At 39.4% G+C, this 25,871-nt stretch overlaps 1 protein-coding gene across 14 annotated transcripts in view; it reads right to left on the bottom strand.

Annotated features, from left to right (window-relative positions):
• LOC133446745 (LIM and calponin homology domains-containing protein 1-like) overlaps positions 1-25,871 on the bottom strand; it is a 113,578-nt gene that overhangs the window by 51,904 nt on the left and 35,803 nt on the right. For all 14 annotated transcript variants that reach the window (XM_061724766.1, XM_061724763.1, XM_061724771.1 and 11 more), the window contains exons 2-4: positions 24,454-24,524; positions 18,124-18,193; positions 5,686-5,792 (exon numbers count right to left, since the gene is read on the bottom strand). In XM_061724766.1, coding sequence (XP_061580750.1) covers positions 5,686-5,792; positions 18,124-18,193; positions 24,454-24,524 — 248 coding nt within the window. The remainder of the gene's footprint in view (positions 1-5,685; positions 5,793-18,123; positions 18,194-24,453; positions 24,525-25,871) is intronic.

The following is a 25,871-nucleotide window of genomic DNA, read 5'->3' as shown; positions in this document are numbered from 1 at the left end:
AACATAATAGGAGAGTGTTTTTAAATGCCTAGAGTATAGAATAATGTTAAATATTTAAAATAGCATTTTGGCTTCGTTCCACTGTCTTTTTCTCCCCCTGTTCCACTTATTTTGCTACATTTATATCTGTACATTCCATAACCTGAGTCACAAAAAAAGTAACTCACTAAATGAACCTCAAATTGCACGTATGAGTTTTCCATGACAGCAGATATGTGAGAATCAAAGAAGAAAGATGGATAGAAGGAGAACATATTTACTGTGGAAGTATAGCTGGAGGGGATAATCTGCAAAACCTCCCTGTCATTTTTCACCCCATCTTCCCGTCAGCCAAAACTCTGGGACAGGTTGTTTTTCCTTTTGTCGTTATGCAAATAAAACTGAAAGACAAACGCCTCAAATTCCAAAAGACATTAGATCATATTTAGAGGCAACAATGAAGTATAAATCTGTCATTTTAACTACCAGTCACCATCTGTGATTTTAATCAGTGCGGCGGCAGTCATGAACAGGGAGAGCATTGTCTACAAGGTACAAGCTCAAAACCTCTTCTTGAGTTATGGACATATTCTTTTAATTTGTTTCTTTTAATGTACGTAGCATTCAGCATGTATATGAAGAACATTTATAATGGTTTACTACTTGGATCACTCGACAATGTCTTGGCAGATTTAAAGGACTCGTCTTTTCTTGTGTGTTTATTTCTCTGAAGACGAGTGGAAACATTTGACTTGATTTATTTTACTTTGGGCATTACACAACTCCGAGCAGAGGCACCACTTCTCTCTCCTCTTCACTTTCTCATCTTTGAAATCTGCATTTCCATCAACACAGTGGGGAACAGGTAAATATTTTCAAACTGAGCTCACGCTGAACCTGTCCATCTTTACAACAGCTTGTTCCAGACTACTTCCTAGATCAATAAATGTGTGCCCAGTTTCTAGCAGGTGGAGCAGAAACTGTCTGTCAAGGCTACAAGGTGCAAAAAAGAAAGAAAAAAAAAAAAGGATCTTGTCAGGTAGAGGGTTACATAACCACTGGAAATAGCACAGGCCCACTAAAACAATGACACTACAGTTCCCTCTCAGGTGTATGTTGATGCCACAGTCTTCTTTTGTGTTCCTGGTATTCTGTGGCGAGTAGGACGACAGCGAGTACGGAAAGCATCGCTGACAGAATGTGTAAATCAAGTTAACAAGGAGCTTGGAGTCAGTTGCTGGTTCATTCATGCTGCATTGAATCTATACAATAAAAGGCATACTTCAGTTTAAATAGGAATATAGCAAAAAGGCGAAACTCCAAGTATTAAAACGTGGAAAAAATAAAATATTCGCTCTGTAATCCCATATTTGCGCTTAAAATGTAAAGAGAATTAAAGATGCGGGTCCTCGCACCCTTGTGCACGTTCAGGCTGCAGTGGAAGCTTGTATGACTTGCATGTAGATTCTTCAGGCCTGGACATTTAGCGGATGACACCACCCACGACTCTCTATGTCAAACCATTCAAGAGTTATGGCAGAAAGTAGGAACTATCAAATATCGACCAATCAGAAGAAGGGACGGGGCTAATTTGCACCAATTATGTTCAAGGACTCAAAACCGAGTCAGATCACACCACCCACGACTCTTTATGTCAAACCATTCAAAAGTTATGGCAGAAAGTAGGAACTATCAAACATGGACCAATCATATGAAGGGTGGGCACGCTTTTTTGAGTCTAGCGTCGCCACGGTAACGCTTTTGACTGAGAAAAGTAATGCCCATCGTCGCAGGATGGAGACGCACATTTTGATGTATAACACACCTGGGTGCACGTTACGGTTCGGGCGAAGAAGCGGCCGAAGAAATGGCATAAATTGAGCCAAAATTACACAATTAATTCAAAATGGCAGAATTCCTGTTCGGTTTCGGCCATGGCGCCAAGAGACTTTTCTTTAAGTTGTGACATGATACAGGTGTGTAACGATTTTCGTGCATGTACGTCAAACCGTATTGTGGGGCTTGAGGCACAAAGTTTTCTAGAGGGCGCTGTTGAGCCATTAGGCCACGCACATTAATGCAAAACATTGAATATCAAATTTTTCGCCAGGCCTGGCTTGCGTGCAAAATTTGGTGACTTTTGGGGCCCGTTTAGGACGGCAAAAAGGCCCTCCTTTCGTCGGAAGAAGGAAAATAAAAATTCCTGCAGATACAATAGGGCCTTTGCACTGTAAGTGCTCGGGCCCTAATAAATGATGCCGGCGGTTGTTGCTAAAATTCTGCTAACTGAATTTAAATGTACTGAATGTAGCTCTGTATACGGCACTGGGTGTTGCAAAGCTTTTACAAGGCTCATGTCAGACTGAAGATACATGGTGCACCACCGTGATGTACAAATTATTCATGACTGTTTTGTTTATCTTGCGCTGTGACGTCAGACTGTGTGTTGGGTGAGACAGTCAAGATGGGATTCAACTTAATGTCAGAATTTAAACCTTAAGTTTCTTCTTTACTGTCTTTTGCATGGCTAAATGTGTAGCTGCATACATCAATCTGAACAATATGGGGACATGTGTAAATTAACAATAACTTCCCAAGGAATCAGTGTTCACAGCTACTGTAAACTTGGGATGAATCAGTGCGATAAAATGACATTTACCACTGCAATCTTCCACACATCCTCATAATAAAGGCTATCTAACCAGTAGTTTATACAAAGACACACGTATCCGCACACAGAAAACACTTCAGCGCTTTCAAAAGCGTCCTTGTCCTGGCAGAACCAGTCAAGCAGCAGCTCCTGAGACCGGTTAAGATTAGCGCTGCCCCCGCTCTCGCCTCGTCTCCAGAAGCACCTTCCTAAACCCTTGAGTGAATGAAACCTCGGTTATATGCGACAAGCATAAGAGCACTGCATGCTTAATAACACATAGAAACACCCCCACATTCACACCCACACTTACAATATAGATAAAACATGTCATGCAGCTGGCTTTGTTACCAAGCAACAAAGTAGGAGTCGCGGTTCAGTAAGCGATGCAAACCCTTTTGTTGCATGTGGACAGAGACTACTTGTGTCAAACAGATATACCATTGTTGCTTCATCAACAGGCTCATAAAAACTTCCATTGACTGTCATGTAGTAATTTGCGACGCAGTGAACTGGCTGATTGTCTGAAACAGAGAATGACAGACAGGTTGACTGGCAGAGAGGCACACTAAGAGGCACACTGAGAGACGCACTAAGAGACGCACTAAGAGACACACTAAGAGAGAGACACACTAAGAGAGAGACACACTAAGAGACACACTACACGCATCCAGCGCTCAAGATAAGCTTTCCATCAACAAACAGCTGAAATGTTCAACAGCAACACTCAGCGCCCTTGATTTTTTTTTCCCTCCCAGTGTTCGTGATGTCATGTTGAAATAAAAAAATAAATAAAATCTAAAACACATTGAGCTTATAATATTTAATATTTATTTAATATTTCTTTATAGGACAGAAACAGAAGAACTGTGCTTACACAGGAAACTGAGACAAGTTACCTTAAAAAGACCAAAAGTGATAACGTTTGTCGATATTGAGTCTTATTTTTGTGTAACTACATCTATAAATAGTAAAAAAAAAAAACAGTGGTGTACATTTAAATATCCCTTTATTTTATCAAAAGTCAGAAATAAGACAAAAGGTCTCTATTCCCCTCCACAGAAGATTGACCCCCCACTTCTGTTGACAAAGGCCTCCAAGTGGTCCACTCCAATAAAAGTTATGGATGGTGGTAAGGAGACAGAGATGTCTTTAATATTATACTTCACGGCTCATTTTAAGCTCAATTCAATTCAGCTTCATTTTTATAGCACCAAATCATGACAAATGTCATCTCAAGGCATTTCAAGAATGCAGTTCAACTCATTCCAGATTTTTCCAATTAGGACAAAGTAAGGCTATAAAACCAATTAAAATGTTTTATCACAATTAATCGACAGATGTTTTGACTTGCAATTAATCCCAATCAATTAAATAAATATTATTATATTAAATAAAGCTGCAAGCAGTGATGAACGGGCCCTTGCGCGTGCAATTTGCACCAATTATGTTCAAGGACTCAAAACAGTCCCCGATGACACCACCCACTACTCTTTATGTCATACCATTCAAAAGTTATGGCTGAAAGTAGGAACTATCAAATATGGACCAATCAGATGAAGGGGGGGCGGCGCTTTTTGGCATCTAGCGTCGCCACGGTAACGCTTTTGACTGAGAAAAGTAATGCCCATCGTCGCAGGATGGAGACGCACATTTTGATGTATAACACACCTGAGTGCACGTTACGACTTTTGGGGCATGTTTAGGGGTGCAAAAAAGGCCCTCCTTTCGTCGGAAGAAAGAAAAAAAAAAAGAGAAAAAGAATTCCTACAGATACAATAGGGCCTTCGCACTGTCAGTGCTCGGGCCCTACTAATAATAATAATAATACAACATGTCAAAAACACATCCTGATAGTCTAGATAGGGCAGACTGTTCAAACAAGCAACAACTGAAATTTATCTGAATAATTAAAAAATAAAAGTCCCCTGTTTTTAAGCATATTTTAATTAACATATGTACAGCCTGGTTCAAAATACCACTTTGGTTTGTATTGGTTAATTTGACATCCATCACAACTCTAAGTTTTTTTTTTTTTAACATTCAGGTGAATTTACACTAAAGGAGCTGGCAGCCACAGCTAACTTTGACTGTCACACGGTGGCCCATTATTGTTGGCTTTCAGAGCAACACGGCAGCTCACCACATGAGTAAAGTATAAATTAAAGATTTTTTTTGTATTTTATAGTCTATGACAAAAAAAAGGCTTCAAAACTGCCCATCATAAAACCAAAAGGTCACGAAACTGATGCCTCGTCCAGTAAATTTTACTGTCTATTAAAGCGTCATCTTTTCACGTAACTCCAAACTACAGTTTGGCTGAGGGTCATATTTCCTGAAATAAAGAATAATGATTGTCGAGCTAAAGTTATCAAGGGATTGCATCAAACTTTTCTTTGAAACATCCCCCATCCCAAGCAAGCACCAGGCGACTTAGGAAAGGAAAAACTACCCTTTAACAGGAAGAAACCTCTGGCAGAACAGACTCAGGAAGGGTAGCCATACCTCAACCAGCAAAACCTGGAAATATTTTATAGACCCAAACATATTTAAACTTGTTTCTCTGCCTTATTCTGCAAAGGCAAGGCTCAGTGACAGCAAAAACTGGTGTTCTGTGGACCTCACCCTACTTATATACCCCTCAACACCCCCAAACTATGCAGGCGAAACATTTAAAATATGCAAAGAAACATAATGTAAACACTCCAAATCTACAATTAACTACCTAAAGAGGTGCAAACTAAAAGTTTAGCCATCGGTTTTCCTGATCAAAACACTTTAAAAAGCGGATAGATCTCGAAAGAGAAATGCATGCATGTTGGCCCAAAAAATTTCACACAACCAGAAACCTTTTAAAACTATGAATGAGTGAAAATCACCAACATAAGAACCATTTGACATTTGCTAAGTGGGATTTAATTGCTTAGTACTTACAGTCTAATCCAGATTTGCAGCATATAGAGTCTTAATTTCCATTCAGTGTATCTCTACCTAACATACTGTACACACACACACACACAGAACAGTAAAGGAAACACCGAGGCTTCGGGTCTTACTTGGCAGTGGGACGCGTTGACGTGTCCTGCAGGTCTCCAGGGTCGAACAGCTGGGAGCCCTTCAGTCCTACCTCCTCGCAGCCGCGCAGAAACACACTGACATTGTCCTGTTCAGAGAACAGACACACACACGTCCATTATAATACAATTGTACCACAGCACAGATACAAAACTCACACGCAAACTGATTCAGATGAAGTTAAAACAAATGGAACTAAATAAATGCAGCTGCAGAGTTAGTTATCCACATGAACACCACACATCAGCTGCATCCACTCTGGAACAGTCAGTTACTCAATATTAACCTTAACTTTGACATGCACATAATTTAGACTAGACTTTATTGATCCCTTCGGGTGACTCCCTCTTGGAAATTCAGTCTCCAGCAGTTTTTAAATGTTTATGGTCTTAAATTCTTAGATTTAAAGTCTTAATTCTCTAAAAGTGATTTATAGAATAAAGTTTTCCTTAGCCATGATTCAAAGACTCCTCATAAACATCAAGAATAAAAATAAATCAATAAGTTGTGGAGTAATTCTTGATTACAGCACATAAATACTGACAAAGGAATATATCTTAAGGGCTGCCTGTCAATCAAAAACTTGACCAAATACGTTTTCCGTCACATTGACAATCTGTGGTCTGCTTCCGTTTCATCCACGAAAACAAATGCAAATTGTGTCTGCAGAACATGAAAGTCTGGATACCTGCACGACAGAAAAGTGACCCTGCCAGGTTTCGTGTCCAGGTTTCCAACAGCTTCTTGCACAGATTGTTCTGACTTCCACTTTTGAGCTTTTAAGTTGAAGTATTTACATCTTCTCAGTCAACTCTCATCATTCACCTGCTGTTCCTTGATAATTCCCTTTCCTTCTTTTCCTCTTTTCCTGAATTTCACGCCGTCTCCATAGCCACAGTCTTCCTCTCTCACTCCCCCAGTGCTCTTTGACAAACTCTTTGTTGGATGCAACCTGAGCCAAGTTCTCCTTTCTTGCTCCCAGGTTCTCCGTCTTTGTTTCTGTCCCTCTATCTTTCAGAGGGCAACAACCCAAGCCCTTCCCTCTCAGGGTGTCACCGTTTCCTCTCACCCCAATCTCGCTTGCAAACTCTCTCATCCACAAACAAGATGTGCTTACAACCACGTACAACACTTGGGAAGGGTTTTAAAGGGATTCTGCATAAATGCAAAACTAAAAGATTTATTTATACGTGCACGCCAGCAGCTGTATGAATATATACATGGTTTCAAAAGCAAACACACACACACACACACTTGGAAACACTTGTTCTCACAATCCTTTTCCCACTTCTAGCAAAACAGCCCTCCAAACCCACCCAGCACTTCCTGTGTTTTTGGGCCAGGGCTGCCTCACCAGCCCCACCCACAGGCACAAACACTCAGCCACACAAGCCTGGCCTGCTCCTGAAAGTTGACTCAGCAGTTTTTAGACTAGTTTCACTTTAGTTATGAAACACAGAGTGCAACTAACTGGGTCTACCAACGTGCAGCAGGAACCAGATGGTTTGTTTCATAACAATACCGAAAATTATTTCCACCTGGAGCTTCAATCGTGTCCATGAAGAAGCCAAAGTCAGTTTACCTCCTAAAAATCAGGTTGCAGTAAAATCATTTTGCAATGAATGACTGATTGAACTGAGTAAGTCAATTTGGACACTTGAAGGTCCTTGCAGAAGAGTCATAACTTAGTTAAGTTACAGAGTTACTGAAATACAACTTCAGATGAAAAACATATGAAATATTACAGTTTTATTGCTGGCTTTCTTTCATGCCACTCTTTACTTTCAATAAAAGTCACTGGTGATATAGTGATAAATATGATGAATAGGGATGGGCAGTATGGACTAAAAAAATTCATGACGATAATTTCTGGCATTTATCCCGATAACGATAAAAGAAAATACCAATTCAACTCCATCTTTTTAACTAAAAATCTATCTCGCTCTCAGATCCGCCATGTTTGTTACACAAAAACCTCATCAATGGGAATTTATCCTTCCTTCCTTCCTTCCTTCCTTCCTTCCTTCCTTCCTTCCTTCCTTCCTTCCTTCCTTCCTTCCTTCCTTCCTTCCTTCCTTCCTTCCTTCCTTCCTTCCTTCCTTCCTTCCTTCCTTCCTTCCTTCCTTCCTTCCTTCCTTCCTTCCTTCCTTCCTTCCTTCCTTCCTTCCTTCTTCCTTCCTTCCTTCCTTCCTTCCTTCCTTCCTTCCTTCCTTCCTTCCTTCCTTCCTTCCTTCCTTCCTTCCTTCCTTCCTTCCTTCCTTCCTTCCTTCCTTCCTTCCTTCTTCCTTCCTTCCTTCCTTCCTTCCTTCCTTCCTTCCTTCCTTCCTTCCTTCCTTCCTTCCTTCTTCCTTCCTTCCTTCCTTCCTTCCTTCCTTCCTTCCTTCCTTCCTTCCTTCCTTCCTTCCTTCCTTCCTTCCTTCCTTCCTTCCTTCCTTCCTTCCTTCCTTCCTTCCTTCCTTCCTTCCTTCCTTCCTTCCTTCCTTCCTTCCTTCCTTCCTTCCTTCCTTCCTTCCTTCCTTCCTTCCTTCCTTCCTTCCTTCCTTCCTTCCTTCCTTCCTTCCTTCCTTCCTTCCTTCCTTCCTTCCTTCCTTCCTTCCTTCCTTCCTTCCTTCCTTCCTTCCTTCCTTCCTTCCTTCCTTCCTTCCTTCCTTCCTTCCTTCCTTCCTTCCTTCCTTCCTTCCTTCCTTCCTTCCTTCCTTCCTTCCTTCCTTCCTTCCTTCCTTCCTTCCTTCCTTCCTTCCTTCCTTCCTTCCTTCCTTCCTTCCTTCCTTCCTTCCTTCCTTCCTTCCTTCCTTCCTTCCTTCCTTCCTTCCTTCCTTCCTTCCTTCCTTCCTTCCGGAATTTTTTGACGGTTTATCGTGAACGGTAAAATATCGCCCATTCCTAATGATGAAGTGCATTGAACAGTTAACGCTTGATTGGAATTAGATCCAGCAACAGGACAATGATGAAAGGTAACCGGCATATCTCCATCAGCATGGCTGAAAAAAGTATAAGAAACAAGCTGCAGCACTGGTCCAGTCCAGGTCCAAACCTCAACCCCTGAAATGCTCCGTTATCTCTTTATTATTGCTGTATATAAACAAATATCCACAAACGTTAATGGACAGTACAGAAAACAGAGTCAAAATTCTTTAATTCTGTACTTCGGCCTCCTTTTATTTAAATAAATGTCACAGCTGTCATCTGGTCAACACGATGAGAATACTAGGATCAACAACATACAACAAATTAAGAACACATAAATCAATAATTAATTAAAAAGACAATTCCACTTTGCAAAAAACATGGTGGAATCTTCAACCTCAGGATGTACATTTTTCTTTAGGACAAATGATAGGACGTTGTAAATGTGTGTTCTCTCAAAGGGGTCTTGTTGGTGTACTGAATTACAGTATAGCTGCAGTTTTAAAGGTTTTGTCCACATTTTTCTCGGTCTTCACCAGCTGGAATTTCACGCCATCCGAATACTAAAACAACCACTAACTGATGATCAGACCGGCTCCTTTAGGAGCCACTCACATCATAGCAAACAGGATCATTAAGTGGATGTTTGGAAAGAGCTTAAGAGTGTGGGTTTTTTTCTTTCCTTTTTTTTTGAAAATAAAGGACCACAACTTTAGTTCACTGCTAGAGGAAACTGGGCGTCTACCCCGAGGAGATGACTGACAGCAGAACATGTTTGCAGAAGGACTGGGAGGTGAAGGTTGACTGGGACACAAAGCCCCCGTCTACTCTGATCCTGATCCAAACAAGGAGTAACAACTTCGGGCAGATGTTGGAATACCAAAATTGTGCCAAGATTAACAGCCACGCCCGCCGATAGGGGGGGACAAACGGGTCTGTTGTCCCGGACCCAGGGTAGGGGGGGGGGGCCCAGAACTGGGAAAAAAAAATAAATAAAAAATAATAATTCTCATTAAATTATGGAATAATTTTTCAAAATATACCTATTTGTGGAAAAAAATATGTAGTATTTGAGTTACATAAAAGCTTGTTATTTGTTTTCTTCATAATTGTCCTTGTGGTCAAGAACCCCCAACACAAAAATGGTTTGGCCGCTGATCAAAATTTGATGTTATCATTTAATTCAACCATTAGAATGGTCAAAATGTCCGGTCTGCACAAGTCCGGTGCTCAGAAAAGAAGAGAAAAGAGAAGAAGAGAAGAAGAAAATAGAGGCCTCAGAGATTCTCTACACAAATATTTTAAAAAGGGTGGTGACGGTGAAGCTGGAATTAATAAAGTCAGCGTAGAGCAAGGTAAGAAACAGCACAGCCAACGTTTACCAACCTTGTAACTTAACCTAACTGGCTAGCTCTAATGTTAACGTCCATTAGCTTGTATAAAAACCTGAAGAGCAGAGGGAGAGGAGAGGAAGAGGGAGAAGGAGAGATCCTTTTGTCCGGGGCCCAGGCAAGACTGTCAGCTGGCCTGTTAACAGCAATTATAATTCCATATACATCTCTTTTCCTATCACATCTTAACACCGGAAAAGTGCTTCAATAGGAAACACCCCATCAGTGACAGCTAAGAGAGTGTAAGATCAGTTTTGTATGGTTTTCATTTACCTGAGATTCCTTTCATCAGAGCGAAAACATCACACAATATCTGATCAATATCAAAGTTGGAGTACGTCATTTTACAGAGGAAAGGATCAGAGTTCACAGCCTTACGCTGGACCTTAAATGCCACAGAAAAGCTGGTTCTGTTCTTAATCGTTTATGCCTTTTACAAGGATAATCCTCTACAGGACAGAGGAATCAGGCACAATGTCAGCCACCCTGCATGCAGTCACAAACAGTGTATATTTATCCTGGAACTCAAAGACCTTTTTCTCAGGAAACGTGTTACTGAAGCGGTAAAGTAAATATTCCTGGCTAGCACACTGTCCTGTGTAGGCATTTGCAGAAGAAGCATTCGTGCTTTCTTTTTCTTTGAGAACTATAGATAACGCTGTTGCAGCTTTGACAATATTATTACTCTATTTCCGTGGTAATATAAAAGTTATTAAATGACTAAATCAACAATAAAAAGAGAAAAAAACTAAAGAAAATGTTACTGGAACAATGTTAAGGTCATTCAGCCTGATCGGCACGCTATGATGACACAACAGGATGTGAATAAAGATCAGGTTTAGAAATGCACTAATTCCTCCCTGCCAATCGCAGCTCAGGCGCTCACACTCCTATCTGCATTACATTTGTTGTGAAAGGTTTTCATTTCATAAGGAATTATTTAATAAGTTTGTGTAGCATCTATAAGGTGACCAGATGAAGGTAAGAGATTAGTGGAGTTAAGAGGGTTTGTAAGAGCAGCCAAGGAGAGGATGGAAGAATGTAGCTTACCGTTTATAAATGTATATTTCCATATTTGCTTAAACTGATGACTCAGCCTCCTACTTTAATGGTTGTCATAGTTTCAAAGCAACGACCTCCTGTAGCGGTTCAACATGCGTACACTCATGACTACTTGTCTTAGACTCAAAATAATGAGCGGAGAAACATGCCAATGTGTGTCAGCCCGCTCACACACTTAAAATATCATTAAAATATTAGTACAAAAGCAAGGAACAAAGTTTACTGGCAAAAGATCCTCATTAGCAGTGTCGGAGATCACTCGTGAGAGCAGTGCGACGACTGTGTTGTAAAAATTGAAGTTCAAAAGTGATGCATTTCCTACATATTCCAATTAATTGTAAATGAGCTCAAAAAATGCTTACACAGCAGGAATTATTTACAGCAGAATCTCTAATATTCCCCCAGGATAACACATTTCAGCTGTATGAAGATTTGAAAATATCTTTTACGTTACTAATCAGCAAATTATGTCATTTTGAAAAGGTGTGCATGAATGCATGCATACATACGTGCATGCATTCATTCATACATACATATATACGGTACATGAATGCATGCATGCATTCATTCATTCATACATATATACGGTACATGCATGCATGCATTTATTCATTCATTCATTCATATATACATGCATGCATGCATTCATTCATTCATACATACAGTAAGGTCTAGAAATATCTGGAAAATTACAACATTGTTATGATTTTACCTTTATGCACAGTGGATTTGGAGAAAAGAAAAGTACGTGTTCAAAATAACACAATTGTAAATATGTTTAGTCTATAACTACCTGAAGTTTAAAATTTGCCCAGCGACAAAAAAATAAATAAAAAAATTTGCCTAGTGGTGCCCCTCTAATCGAATATTGATAAACTATCAGTGAAAAACACAAATTTAATACATACAACATGCAAATGTCTTTCAAAGTCAATAAATTGCCTTTTTTTTAATTTTATTTGAAGTCTGGAAAAAACAAAATTGAAACTATTCACGTTTGAGAGAGATCTCTACCACATGTATGTTTAGACACTCCAGAGCTTGAGCGCGCCCGCTGGGCGGCCCATACGACTGGAAACGTCACAACCAACCGGTTCAGGACACTGAGCCTTACAGGTTGGGCTGCCAGAGCACCGAGGCAGCTGCTATAATTACAAATCACTCTAAACTCCACAGAGACCCATTTTCCCATTAGCTTCCAAACAGGAAGAGGAAGGGGGAGTAGGCTGTGTTTTATTATGATGGGCCAGATAACAGCCGATTCCTTGTTTATATATTTCTCACCTCACTAATCACAGTCGAGAGGAAGAAAAAAAAAAAAAACCTTCAAGGCCACAGGAATTTAAGAGACAGAATCATGAAACTCCAAGTATAAAGGTCACATTGTACAACTCCCAGAGGTGCAATTTTCTTTATTCTTCATTTACATGATGCTTATCTTAAATGTTATTCTCAAACTACCTCTGTAAACATATTGTCTCTACTGAAGTGTTCATTGTCCCTTAGGTCTAATTAGTCCAGTAATTGTGCAGCCTACTCAGGATTGAATTTTTTTAACAATATCATTGTGTGCATAAATCACTGCTGTTTGAGACACCATATATTGCACTCTGTCCCCATCAGATTATCAGACAAATAATCAAGTTTTTTTATGTCAACAGATTGACTCCTCAGCTAATGACACATGAAAACTGGACCAAAAACAGCTAAAAATGGAAAATGGGAAAAAAAAACATACATAGCAGCATTTGCAGTTGGATATTTTAACATGGCTGTGAAGGTGAAAGAACAGTAAACTGGCTGAAATACTGCAAATCATTAGAGATGCACCGATTGATCGGCCGCTGATTGGTATCGGGCCGATAATGGCCCTATCGGTTTTGATCGGAGATCGGAAAATAATAGTTCAAAGCTGGCCGATCTGATGACGTTTATCACAACAACCGCCGCCCGCGCGGGCGTTCCCACATCTCAGACCGAGCTGTCCCAAGGGGGCGTCGGCCTCGCCGGTGTGGGAGTTTTACAATGTCTGAAAAGGACAACAAATTTGCAGTTTGCAAGGTGTGTGCAAAGGAGATACGCCGAGGAGGAATGTTACAAAAGAATTTCAACACAACAAAGCTGATGAGACATTTGAATGTTTTTCACATGAAGGAGTATATTGAGTTTCCAAAGTTAGCTGCAGTTAAGGCAGAGACAGAAAAGGAGGTGAAGCCACGCCGCTAACTCAGCTGAACCTAACAGAGACATATAAACGACAGCAAGAAAAATAAAAAACTACATCGTAAGGTAATGAATTCATATGCTTTGCTCATCAGTCGCTTTCGGTTGTAGAAGACATCGGGTTTAAACGCGTCGTTTGCAGCGGTTCTGCATTAATATTTCACTGATGAAATCCTGTCAGAGTTATGCCAAACTATATACAGTCCAAAGCCTCACGCAGGACGACAGTCGTGTCAGTCGCTTCAGGAGTGACATGTGGAGTTCTAGTAGAAGAGTTTTGTTTCACTCACAAGAGTTTCCTCACACGCGGCGGATGCTATCGCTAAAGCTTTCACAAAGCTTAAAGGAGCTTGAGGCAGGAATGAGGCAGGATTTATGAAAAAAATTAGTATACATTTTAAGTTTTCTAGTAATAATGTCAGATGAAGCGTTCCAAAACAAAAATAATGAGCCCTCTAGTGTATCTCTCCGTTGCCTTGAACAGGCTGTGTGCTGCAAAATGTGCTGCAATTTGGACTCCGAATTTCCTGCGCTGGGCGGCGGATGTGACGTCACACGACGCTGCATGTGCGTTCTCCCCGTTCTCCCGTGCCGGCTTCGCTGTTGGCTGCAGTACCCCCAACGGCCGTCGTGGCGAAGGGTGGCGCTAATGAGTCTCATTTCTTAAAAGGAGCCTCATGCTCCTTTAATAATTCATAATTATTTTTTTTTTTAAAGATTGAATTCCTCTTTCCACAGGAAAACTAAGGTTGATAGTTTACAACTTGTATCAACTTTTAGAGAGTGACATGTTTGCTGTTGTCTGTGTTGGTGCAAATGTTGTACATAATTATTACCACAGGAAAGCTGAAGCTACTAAACTACAATTACTCTTTGTAAGCCGAGTCTAAATCGTCTCTAAGAGTCTAGAGTGTGAAATATTGCACGTTGCCTCAGCCTGCAATAAAACAGTCAATTCATGATACTTTCTCATCTCCTAATTTTTATACCTAATAATACAATGTCAGTGTTGTGTACATGAGACAGCAATATTGACGAATTTATGGATTTCTCGCTGTGGTCGGTAAAATCGGGATCGGCAGATACTGGTTTTCGAGATCGGTGATCGTCCCTCAAAATCCTGATCGGTGCATCTCTACAAATCATGAGACAAATAGGAAATACTGGACCAAACCCGTTGATGATCCTGATTATAACATTAATGCATCAGCAGCTACAATAAACCTGTTATAAGTCAGATCACTGCTTTCTGAACTCTGCTTATAACTGTGATCTGGTCTGAAACCTTGATTCAGAATAAAACCATCAATACTTGTGACAAAACCGTTTTTAAGACAGCTCTCAGTCTCACTTAGGTGAGCAAATAAGGAAGGAACAGAAAGAACATTAAGCGTGAGCTGAGCTCCAAACATATCAACTTACACCGAGCCCGTTTACATGCGAGCGCTGGTCCTGAAAGGCCATTTCATTCAGATCAAGGTCCGAGGTCGTCATGAAAGAGCTCTACTGTAGTCCACTTCACTCAACTGAAATGTATCAGTGTTCAGATCCACTTCCATTCACAGGCTCTCATTCAAACCAAGCCACAAACTAAGAATCTTCACTAAAACCACAGAAAACAACATAAAATATTAATTCCAGATTTCTGAACAAAGAAGGCTTTTCTATCTGTTCTAACCAAAAAAATAAATCAATACTTCCGATGGAAAAACATACAATAAAGAAACAGTATAAATGATTGGAACATATATTATCCTCCTAAAATATCATGATCAAGAATGTTTAACAGACCAGAAGTCTAAAAATGTTCTGGCTTCACGTGGACTTGTCTGACAGAACAATGAGACGCTTGTTAACGGTTCAGTATTGCACATGACTGCTGATGGACACCTTGGCTGTGGAGACTGAAACTGAGAACATTCAGCTTTAAGTATCTGTAACAGAACCTGGTTACACATGTTGTCACTTCAGATGTAGTCTTTTTAAAAACACTAAATCAATGTCTGCTGCTTCATTTCAGCAGTGTGTGTGTCTGTGTGTGTGTTGGGGAGGGGCGGCCCAAGTCTGGACTTGCAACACTCCATCCATCCATTCTACAGCCAATGCATCATCTCACAGTCCAAGCTGATGTCCACCCTGAAAATTGGATAATTAACTTTACATCTTTGCACCCAAGTCATATTAGCTCTATAGGATTGCGGTACACAATGTATTTAAAATGGTACGCTATAAAACACTCGTTGTATTTCTTAATATAACTCAAATGTAAGTTAATCTGTGGAACAACTGTAAAGATGAAATTAAATCATGTAATTCACTAAGTAAGTTTAAACAAATCTTTAAAATCAATACTCTTTATGGATACAAAACGGAAATGGATACATGAACTGACAGCCAGTGACCAAAGTGCCTTGATCAGCTGAACCACTTTTTCTTTTCTTTTATGCTTTTCTTTTAGAAGTTCTGTGAAATGAAGAAATGGTAAAAACAGAACATTAGAAGGGGTAGGACTAGAAAAGTTTTTTGAAACTTCATCCTACACCCTTTCAAACAGGAAATATGTATCTACATATACATTTGTCTCTTTAATTTGCTGTTTTGCTTATGTTTTTTTTTTGGTATATACATTTTATGTATTCTGATTATTGTTATGTTTTTGTTTTAACCTGTTTGAATAAATAGTTAAACGGAACGAAACGAATGTCTGGTTAGCGATGCGCACATGCAGAAATGCTGCAGCACTGTAGTTGGCTCTCTATCAAAGAAGAAAACACTGCAGAAAAAGATTCAGGTCTCCCTGGAGACATTTCATGATATCTGCAAGAAAAAAAAACAGTAAAATGTTGAGTATAGTCCAAATGTCTTATGTCTAATGTGTTATCTGCAGTCTTGCAATTTCTTTTTCCAAAGTTTCAATGACATCAATACTAATTTTCCAGTTTCTTTAGGAAACAAAGGAACTACAGGACTGCTGCTAGACTAATGCTCCATTAAGATAACTCACCCTGCACCACCTTGTGCTTGCTTGATTTTAGGTTAGACATCAAGAATGGTGTGTGTGTGTGTGTGTGTGTGTGTGTGTGTGTGTGTGTGTGTGTGTGTGTGTGTGTGTGTGTGTGTGTGTGTGTGTGTGCGTGTGTGTAGACGATATGATGAGAGCTCCTGAATCATAGGCTATGACGGATGTAGAATAACATCATCAGCATGCATTGACAGTAAACATCAAGCACTACAACAAAGTGAACCACACTTAAGTGGAAGCGTTTACGGGTGCTGAAAAGATTTAGAAAAAACTAAAGGTGAAGGAGGAGAATGTGGTGAGGGGGACACGGCCAACTTGGGCTGTCAGTTTTGCAGCTTTGGATTCTAGGTGCAACATATTAATTAATAGATATTTGCATGTTGCTTTTTAATTGGCTAATTCACAGACAAAATCCTGACACACAAAATAACCTCTTTGGTCTCAAGTTGTTTCGAATACGTCATCATTGAACTGCTCACACTGTACAACGTACAACCATTGTTTTAAAGCTACAGTGAAAGACATCACCACGATTCTTTCATGGTCATTCTCTGTCTCCAACAACCCAGAAATCATGCTGTGTGCAGGCATTACACCGAAACAGAGTGATATCCTAATTAATGTCACTGTAAACAAAACGGGTTAAATCTGTGCTTTGCTCTGTGGGAGGACAAGGCGTGTCTATGGGCAGAAATATGTGCCACTAGAAACTGAATTTGAATAATTTATATTTGAATTTCAATTGCTCAACTTGAATAATTGCATTAAAAAACTGAATCTGAATCACATAATTTGAATTTGTATTGTTTAATTTGAATCATTGCTTTGAAAAACTGAATCTGCATTCAGTTCTCACAATTCAAATTCAGTTCTTGCAATTCAATTTCAATTTTTCTGTGCCAGACATCCGGGTCTTCCGGAGGAAGAGCAATCGAGTGCAGATACAAAGAACTCCTTTTCACGTAGCCTACTATAACCTGTATTTTCTTTCAACGATATAAACGACCAATGGGAGCTAGATATTTCTAAACCTATTGTGTTTTCTCCATTCTGTGTAAAAAGTGTAGATTTATATCTTGCCGTTTTGTAGAAATATTTCTGCTCATAGACAGTTTGACTCATCTGGGGTAAAAAAAAAAAACAAACAGCCATCCGATTAATCAGTTTACCTCTAATACTATTAGAGTGTTTTCCATTTGCATCTTAATAAAATAGATTGAGAAAATAAACTAAGATTTGGAGTTTTGCACAGTACAGAAAATATTATAACTAAGACATGAATAGAGCAATACATTAATGCATGTTTAAAAACTGAATATCATATAGCATAGGGAAGAGCCAACTTTGCCTTTTGTAAGTTATGATATGAACCTTTTCGTCGATCCTCAGTCTGTAAATTATAAACTGACTATTTATTACCAGGTATTTGGCCAAAAGAAAGAAAGACATTCACTGGCAAGGATAAATCTGTACAGCAATACTTTCATGTCAACCTCCAACACAAGTGACCACCGTGCAGTCCGCACCATGATGCCACTTACGTACTGTGTCATACAGTACATAAGGTTTTGACATTTGCTCTGGGAAAACAGGTTAGCGTAAGTTTTGAAGTTAGACAGCAATGAATCAGAGTATTCCCAGAGTGTGAAATGCTCCAACAGAGAAAGGAAGTGGAGCTAAGCACACAGACATAAATCAACTCACATAGAAGGGGGGAAAAAGCAAGCTAAAGCATGGGGAAATGATCCAAGAAGTTCAATGGGTTAAGTTATGGCTGACACGCTCAATGTAAATCATGAGGTTAAAGGGCTTACCAGGCCAGCGATGGGTGTTGGAAGTCTGTTAATTTTCTTCACGAGGCCAGGCTTAATGGAGCTCAACAACCTAACAGAAGACACGAGGAGAATTAAACAAAGGGATCCACACACATGAACATGTGCATGTTTCAGTTTTTGTGACACCACCGCACACACACATGCAAACATTTCTCCAGCAGAAATGACAATATATTCCTACAAACTATGCCAGCTTGTTAGCCAAGAACAACCAGTGTCAGAGTCCCAATGTCTCCCCCTCTTCTTCCTGCCATCTCCATTTTCATCTTTTGTGAGAGTTTTCATCAGAGGAAGGACTGTAATGGCCCTGGCTTGTAAAAGAATAACCCGACCTTGGTTACAGAGTATTAGATATCCGATGCCCTGTGATGTTCAGCTCATTCATTTCAAGATGAATTACCATAATTTACCTTTTTTAGCTAAGTCACATTCCCAAAGCTTCATCTAATCCTGCTTCTGTTAGAGATTTGCTGGTACACAGTACATTCCAAGAATAACTTTCAAGTAACCCAAGGAGAAGATCATTTCAATGCTACATGTGTAGTCGTTTTTGAGGTGAGTGACCAAGAAAAAAAAAAAAAAGATATATATTTTTTTTCCTGGAGTTTTTTTATGTTTCTATTTCACATAAATTACAATTTTGTGACCTTTTTATTATCTTCCATAATGATTATTGACCATGTGGACAGATCTGCGGCCCATCGCAGGTGTGGCTTCTTTGTTCAGAGGTAGAGACTTTGAAGCACAAAGATGGCCTAAAAAAACAAGTGTGGTGCACCAGGAAAAAAAAGGAAAACATTGGATTGTCATTAGGCTGTGGAATTACCAAAACAAAATAACGAGCCTCATCACAGGGGGGTTCAATCTGTTTTCCCTTCTGCTACCAGGATTACATGCAAAAGCCATACTTGGCAACGCTTGTGTCGGCACACGGGGGTCCAAACTAAAGTTTTATAGTCATACAGTTCGTCCAGTGACTGATCATGATTCATGCCTGTTTTTCACTGGACCTTAAAATGCTGTCAAAGCATCAAATAAGAGTCAAATATAACAAATATTACATTTTTTTAAAAGATGGTGATGATCTTTTTTGTTTTTCAGATGTGGTGGAACCTGAGTTTGTCATGATTATGATATTCCAGTTGAAGGTTGTCAAACAAAAAAATTGCGATTAAAATATAAATAATTCATTAATGTACATAACCCTGAAAGAATAATATTCTTTCATATAAATGAACAGAGGAACATTGTTAAACAAAGTGTCTCTTAGCCTTTGAAGATAAGAAATTGTTAAAAAGATATGACCCGTTCTTAATAGAAGTCAAAAGCGCAACAAACCAATGTATTTTCTGAAACCACATGCAACATACTATGTAGCCTGTAGTATAGTATGCAGTGTGTACTGTTTCTGGTCTGGCCATTGTTAGTATGCCAGTTTAAAAGCAACTATGTTGCAGCACAATTGGAAACCTGACATGCTCTGACTGGCTTTTACTGTAGAAACACACTGCATTATGGGATACATTATACAACATAGACTGGTCACTTGTACAAAGATTTTTTTTCCCAGAAGTATAAAATGTACTACAAAGTACTTTTTGACAAAATCATTAGCACCTACAGTAGTTTTGAAACCATCCAAGGTTGGAACTAGGACAAAGGAACTCTGGGACGTTTTTAGCTCAGATTGTCCCCGGTGGGCGCAGAGGTTTCGTTGCTTTTATTATGCTCTCCACTATTACCCCTCTTTGCTCACCATTTCAATTATTCTGAATCTATGTGATGTTCACTATAGCTCTGTGAGCTGGTTTCATCGTTGTTGAAGTGTCACATGATGCCATAAGTGAGTGTGGTGTGTTTGGTAAAAAATGAAAAATTGAAGGAAAAAAAGTAATTCATTTCAGTAATTAAGTGTCTGGTTACATGAAAACTTTGACATTGGCCGGGTTTCCCAGATCAGTTAAGTAGTTCTTAACAGCGAAAGACTTCTTTCAAACCTTCTTAAGGAGCCTGTGAAAGAAAATCGCGTTTCCCAGAGTCGCTCTTAGCTTAAGTATCTCTTTCATTAAGAAGGAAATGAAAGATGCTGCTGACCCAGTCTTTACAACCATCTTAGTGAACAAAGACTCACAGATCCAGCCGCGTCAGGCAAAACAATATTACACCAAGCAATGAGATATTAAAACAATGCACCCCGCACAAGTTTTGATCTATTTTATACTTTAGATTTATATTGTTTAGCATTTATTGGTGACAGCAAAGGGGGGAAAAAAAAGAAAAATAAGGAATAACAAGTGTGTTCCTGTATATGCTTTATGCATTACGCACAAATACAATGATCATCATGAATATCATTTATTTGATGATTTGGCTGCTATACAGCATGTTCTCGCTGCAAATCAACCGCGTCACCGTGCGCGAAGCAGAACTGTTTTTATGAACGCATTCGTGCGTCAGCACTTCAGTCCCCTGGACGTGCTGTCGGACCGCGCTGTCCAGGCAGCCGGGACACCGATCCTCCTGCGCCGCGCCCGAGCGCATCTATGTGATGACAGGGAAGCAGCAGCTGATCAACGGGATCCTTTGATGAATCGTTCATTACAGTCTCAAATATAATCAATCGTGTCGGTTTATATTAAAGAATCTTTTTGCCCGGAAGAAAAAAGAGCGAAGACAACGACCCATAACTATTTTCTTCTCTTGAAAAAACCCACCTGCGGGATGCAGCAGCATCAGAAGAGCAGGAATACGTGCGTGGCGGGGATGATCTCTGCAATCTGAAGCCCTCTATAATTGTAAAAAGAATTTCACTTATCACGGGTTCTTTTTGGAACATAACCCCTGCGAAAAACCAGAGATTGCTGTAATTCCACGTTGCGATTTGCCAGAAATAACGGAGTAACGCACCGTTTGGATGAAAAAGGGTCATTGAATTATATTTATCATCTTAATTTTTCATTATAACGCACAGGCAGCAGGGAATTAGTGCGTTAGGTAGCAGTGCTGCGTGTGAAAATGCGCTGATAGTGATCGGTGATCGATTTGCCTGGCATCGATTGATTTGGTTTCAGAACCGGACAGCTGCTCCAAAGAGCTTCTGAAAGAGCGAAACTAAAGGACGGTGTTAAGAAGTCATCTGGGAAACACCCATATCTTAGGGTTCTCTCTTAGTTCAAACCTTCTTTGAACCTCTCTTAAATCCTTAAGAGAGGTTGGATCTGGGAAACCCGGCCATTTACTGTATACATCATATCCTGAAATGCATTTAGAAAAATATTCTCATTGAAAATAATTATCATAGTAAAAGATCTGCTGTTTATTAGCATTTTTTCGTTCAGTGTTGATTTCAGAAGAGCTACGTTAAACTGACTTGCGAAACTTGAGTAAATATTTTTTCCTTCTCCCAACTCAAGCCGCTTGTTGCTCGTACATCTGCATAGAAATCATTTCATTCCCATCTTACAATGGCATTCATTTCCATGACAAGCGTGTAATTGCTCGTCAGCAGCTCTATGTGACAAGACAACGGACCCAGTGGGTTTGACTTTATCTTGACTTCCAGCCAGTCTCTCTTTTAAAAACTTTGTAAATGTCAAACTGATGTGAAACTCTGTGGGAACAGAGGACCAGACGTCCGGACGACTCACTACCACTGAGAATGTATCTTGGTGATGTTTGCTGCTTCTGTTTAGTGCTTGATACTCTTTGGTATTATGACCGTATGACATTTAGCATCACTATCAACAACGAATGTCATCTCGCAATGTTTTGCAAACACGGCCTAATTTGCAGCATACAGTATATTTTAAATATTGCCACATTTGGCCACAGTTGGGCACAAAGTGATAAAAAAAAAAACATTTAGAGTTGCAACCAAAGATGTACATAGTTTAAAAAAGAAAAAAAAATCTCTATGTCTGATAGTAAATTGGAAAAAAACGTTGATTGTTGACTTTCCTGTCACACACAAAGTTGACTGTGACCTTAAACAGTTTGGAAAATCTCCCACTGGATGTTTTTGATAGGCTAACTAACATTGTGTAAAGGACACAAGAGGATGTTTTTCAAAAGGCATATCTTCAAACATTAGGACCTTGAACTATGGCATCAGTGGAAAAAAAAGAGAAATCAAAATAAATCAACCAAGACATCAGGAAAACAATTGTAGACTTGTCTTGTTCATCCTTGTTACAATTTCAGATGGCTGAAGGTCATCAGTTTAAACAATAATACACGTTTAAACAAGATGTGAGCCCAAAAGCTATCATAATACTGAGGAAGGAGACAGCTCGAGTCCAAAATGCCCAAACAAAACCAAGGAAAACAACACCGAAAGAGCTTGTTAAGATGCTGGCTGAAACTACGGAGAGTATCCCTATCCGCAGAAAAATGCATTCCGAACCAACAAAGATCTTAACTTTTGGAGGAATGTCCTGTGGTCTAATAAAACTAAAACTGAACAGTTTGGACATATTCATCATTGTTATGTTTGGAGAGTAAAAGGGCGAAGTCGGCAGGTCCCAGACCACCATCCCAACCACGGTGGTGGCAGAAGTATCACGTGTTAAGGATGCTTTGATGCAGGGGGGACTGGTGATCCCACAAAATACACAGCAACATTGGGAAGGAAGATTTTGTAGTTACAGTTCAGGCAACAGCTCGGGACATCTGTCCACACCCAAGTTTTAAATTTTTGGCTGGTCTTCCAAATGGACAGTGGCCCCAAGCATGCCTCCTTATTAGTTACAAAGATAAGGACTGACTGGCTGATATCTTTGCACCCAAAACACCCCCTCATCCCTATATCTTGTAAAAACTATTTGTTCACATTTGTTTTTTAACTGGATGATGCTTGGATGCTTCAGATCCACACTCAGTTTGTTGCACAGCCTCACTCGGTTTTTTGTTATGCAGAATCTTTTTATTGCAGTTTTACATCTTTGGCTCTTAAAATAAACATTTCCCTTAAACTCATACCCTCCCTCTCTCTTTTTCATGAAACATTTTTTGTGAGTGAATTGGCAATAGGTTGTTCCTGGCTCGGTATAGAAATTTTGCTGTTTGAAATTCTACCATATCAAAAAGTTTAGAAAGAATTTACAAATAATGAATTGGTGTTCCAGATACCAGACTTTATGAATTATTCTGCTGGCTCTTTAATAAGTGAACAGAACAGACAAAAAGTGAAGTTATTGGAGCGGCCATGACAAAGTTCTCTGCTCAGTTTAAAAGAAAGTATTTGGGCAGTGCAGTGAAAATGTTCAACCAAAAAGGCCCACAGACTAGTTCTGCCAGTTTGTTATGCAATTGTATCACATTTTAAACTTCCGACAGTAAGGAAAAGTAGTTATTTAAAAAAATCCTCCCATTCTGACATAAAAAGTGGGGAATCTTAAATCACCTGCAGCAAGAAGAGTTTCCCCAATACTCAGAGGGGGAAAAAAGTTGGTCTTTCTCAAAAAAGTATAGAACCTGAGATGAATATAAATGTGTATGCTACATGTATAAATGTGCAAATACATGCAACCTACACCCACAACAGAAATGGAAAAGAAATAAAAAACAGTAGGAGCCAATCTGTTGTCTATATCCACAATAAAAAATAAATAAATAAATAAATGTCAATGCTGGGTTTGTATAACTAAAACTGATACTCAGGAGCTAGAATTCAGAAAGAGTTTTTGGGCATGTGTGTTTTTAATTTCCTTTCAGCACCTTGAGTCAATAGGAATGGGCGGATAAGAGATCACATATCATCCTTCGGGATAGTTTAACAGGACATTAGTGTGTCTGATTTCTGGAACAGTCTCACTACAACTCAGAACACAAAGCCAGACTGTTTTATTTTAATCTTAAACCATCCACAATTATCATAAACTGATTGTAGTTGTCACTTTCCTACAACATGAGCTGTCATGTCATTATGATACCGACACAAACACTGTAAAAGCCATATGTTTCCCATGTTAATGTGGTAAAAGCCAAATAGGAGATGATTCCCCCATTAGAACTGGAAGTGTATTTACTGCTGGACCTCTTGTTTACAGTAAAGAACAACATATTCATTGTGAACAACATTATCAGTGTTGACCCAAGTAACTGATACGGGTCATAATCAGAGTCTGAATGAACGAGGAGATCTATTTCATGTCAACTCAGCTCTGGTTTAGGGTGACTCTTCATCAGGGGCACGGACATGAACAAAACAGTCTATGCAATTTTTAGTATGAAAAACACCCACTATAAAGAGAAGAATAGACCAACATAAAACAGTTTCAACACTACTTAGAGGCTGCAGTTTGTACTTACTCACAAAGCAGTATGCCATTCTCCAAACCTCCTCGGAAATCCTTGTCACCGAAACATCTTCCTGTTGCGGCCTACGGAGGGAACACAACCGGCGAGTTAGAAAACGGCTTTGAAAAAAAAAAAGCAGAAAAAAAAACAGAAGAAGCACAAAGCAGTAAAATGTTTTATAAGTTTCTGGATATGCAGTCTAGACAATCCATTTCCACTAAAGGAAACCAGAAAACAGGTGCAGCAACCTTTCTCAGCAGCCCTTTTACACGTTTTCTTCCCAGTAAATCCAGAGAACTGCATAGAGAGGTACACAAACAGTAGCTGGCCGTATATCAACGGAGCTAAACACTAACAAGCTTGACTTAAGCTGCAATCATCCCAGCCAAACGGCTCTGGCAGACTAATATGTGGTGACAGGGGATTTATCTGGCGATAGATGCTCAGACCCTTCGAGGAGGAGAAGCAGCATTCAGCTCATACAACCATAACAGTACATCATGAAACCCCTGCGTTTCTTCGGCACAAATAAATTATGTTTAACCTCTGGTTTCATCACATTTCATTTCAATTCGTGTCAGAAAGCAGATAACTTCTTTCACTAAACGATTTTCATTGTTGGGATGTGCATGCAATTTGCTTTTAAGTCCATCTAGCACAGGTGTCGGCAACCCGCGGCTCTAGAGCCGCATGCGGCTCTTTAGCGCCGCCCTAGTGGCTCCTGGAGCTTTTTCAAAAATGTTTGACCTTTTTTTTCCTTTTTCTCTTCTTTTTTTCCTTTTTTTCCCTCTTTCCTTTTTTTCTCCCCTTTTTTTCTCTTCTCCTTTATTTCCTCTTTCTTCCCTTTTCCTTTCCTTTTTAATCTCGAGATTTCGACTTTTTTCTCGACATTTCAACGTTTTTCTCGACATTTCAATTTCTTTCTCGGCATTTTGACTTTTTTCTCGACATTTCAACGTTTTTCTAGACATTTCAACGTTTTTCTAGACATTTCAACGTTTTTCTCGACATTTCAACGTTTTTCTCGACATTGTACTTTTTTCTCAAAGTGCATAATGAAAAAAAAAAATCTTCCCCCTGTTATAACTAATATACATACATGCAGCATGTGTTGTCTTCATTCTAAGGCTGAAACAAGACTTAATGTTTTTGTGGCTCCAGACATATTTGTTTTTTGTGTTTTTGATCCAATATGGCTCTTTCAACATTTTGGGTTGCCGACCCCTGATGTAGCAGAAGTTAGAAGAGATCTTGAGATTTCCTAAATGTGTAGTCTGATATTTAACCACACAAACTCTATGGCAGCGAAGTTGAAGTTCAAACTAAAACTAAAATAAATGAATCTAAACCGTCAACGGCAGTCTAAACCCTTTGATTTTCTGTAATGCAAGTGAAACGGGATATGAAGTTCATAAAGATCAGAAATAGTG

Source organism: Cololabis saira, chromosome 7 (assembly GCF_033807715.1).
Source record: "Cololabis saira isolate AMF1-May2022 chromosome 7, fColSai1.1, whole genome shotgun sequence".
Classification (NCBI taxonomy): Eukaryota; Metazoa; Chordata; class Actinopteri; order Beloniformes; family Belonidae; genus Cololabis; species Cololabis saira.
The sequence above is the reverse complement of the archived record's forward strand: the minus strand, read 5'-3'. Positions and strand labels throughout refer to the sequence as shown.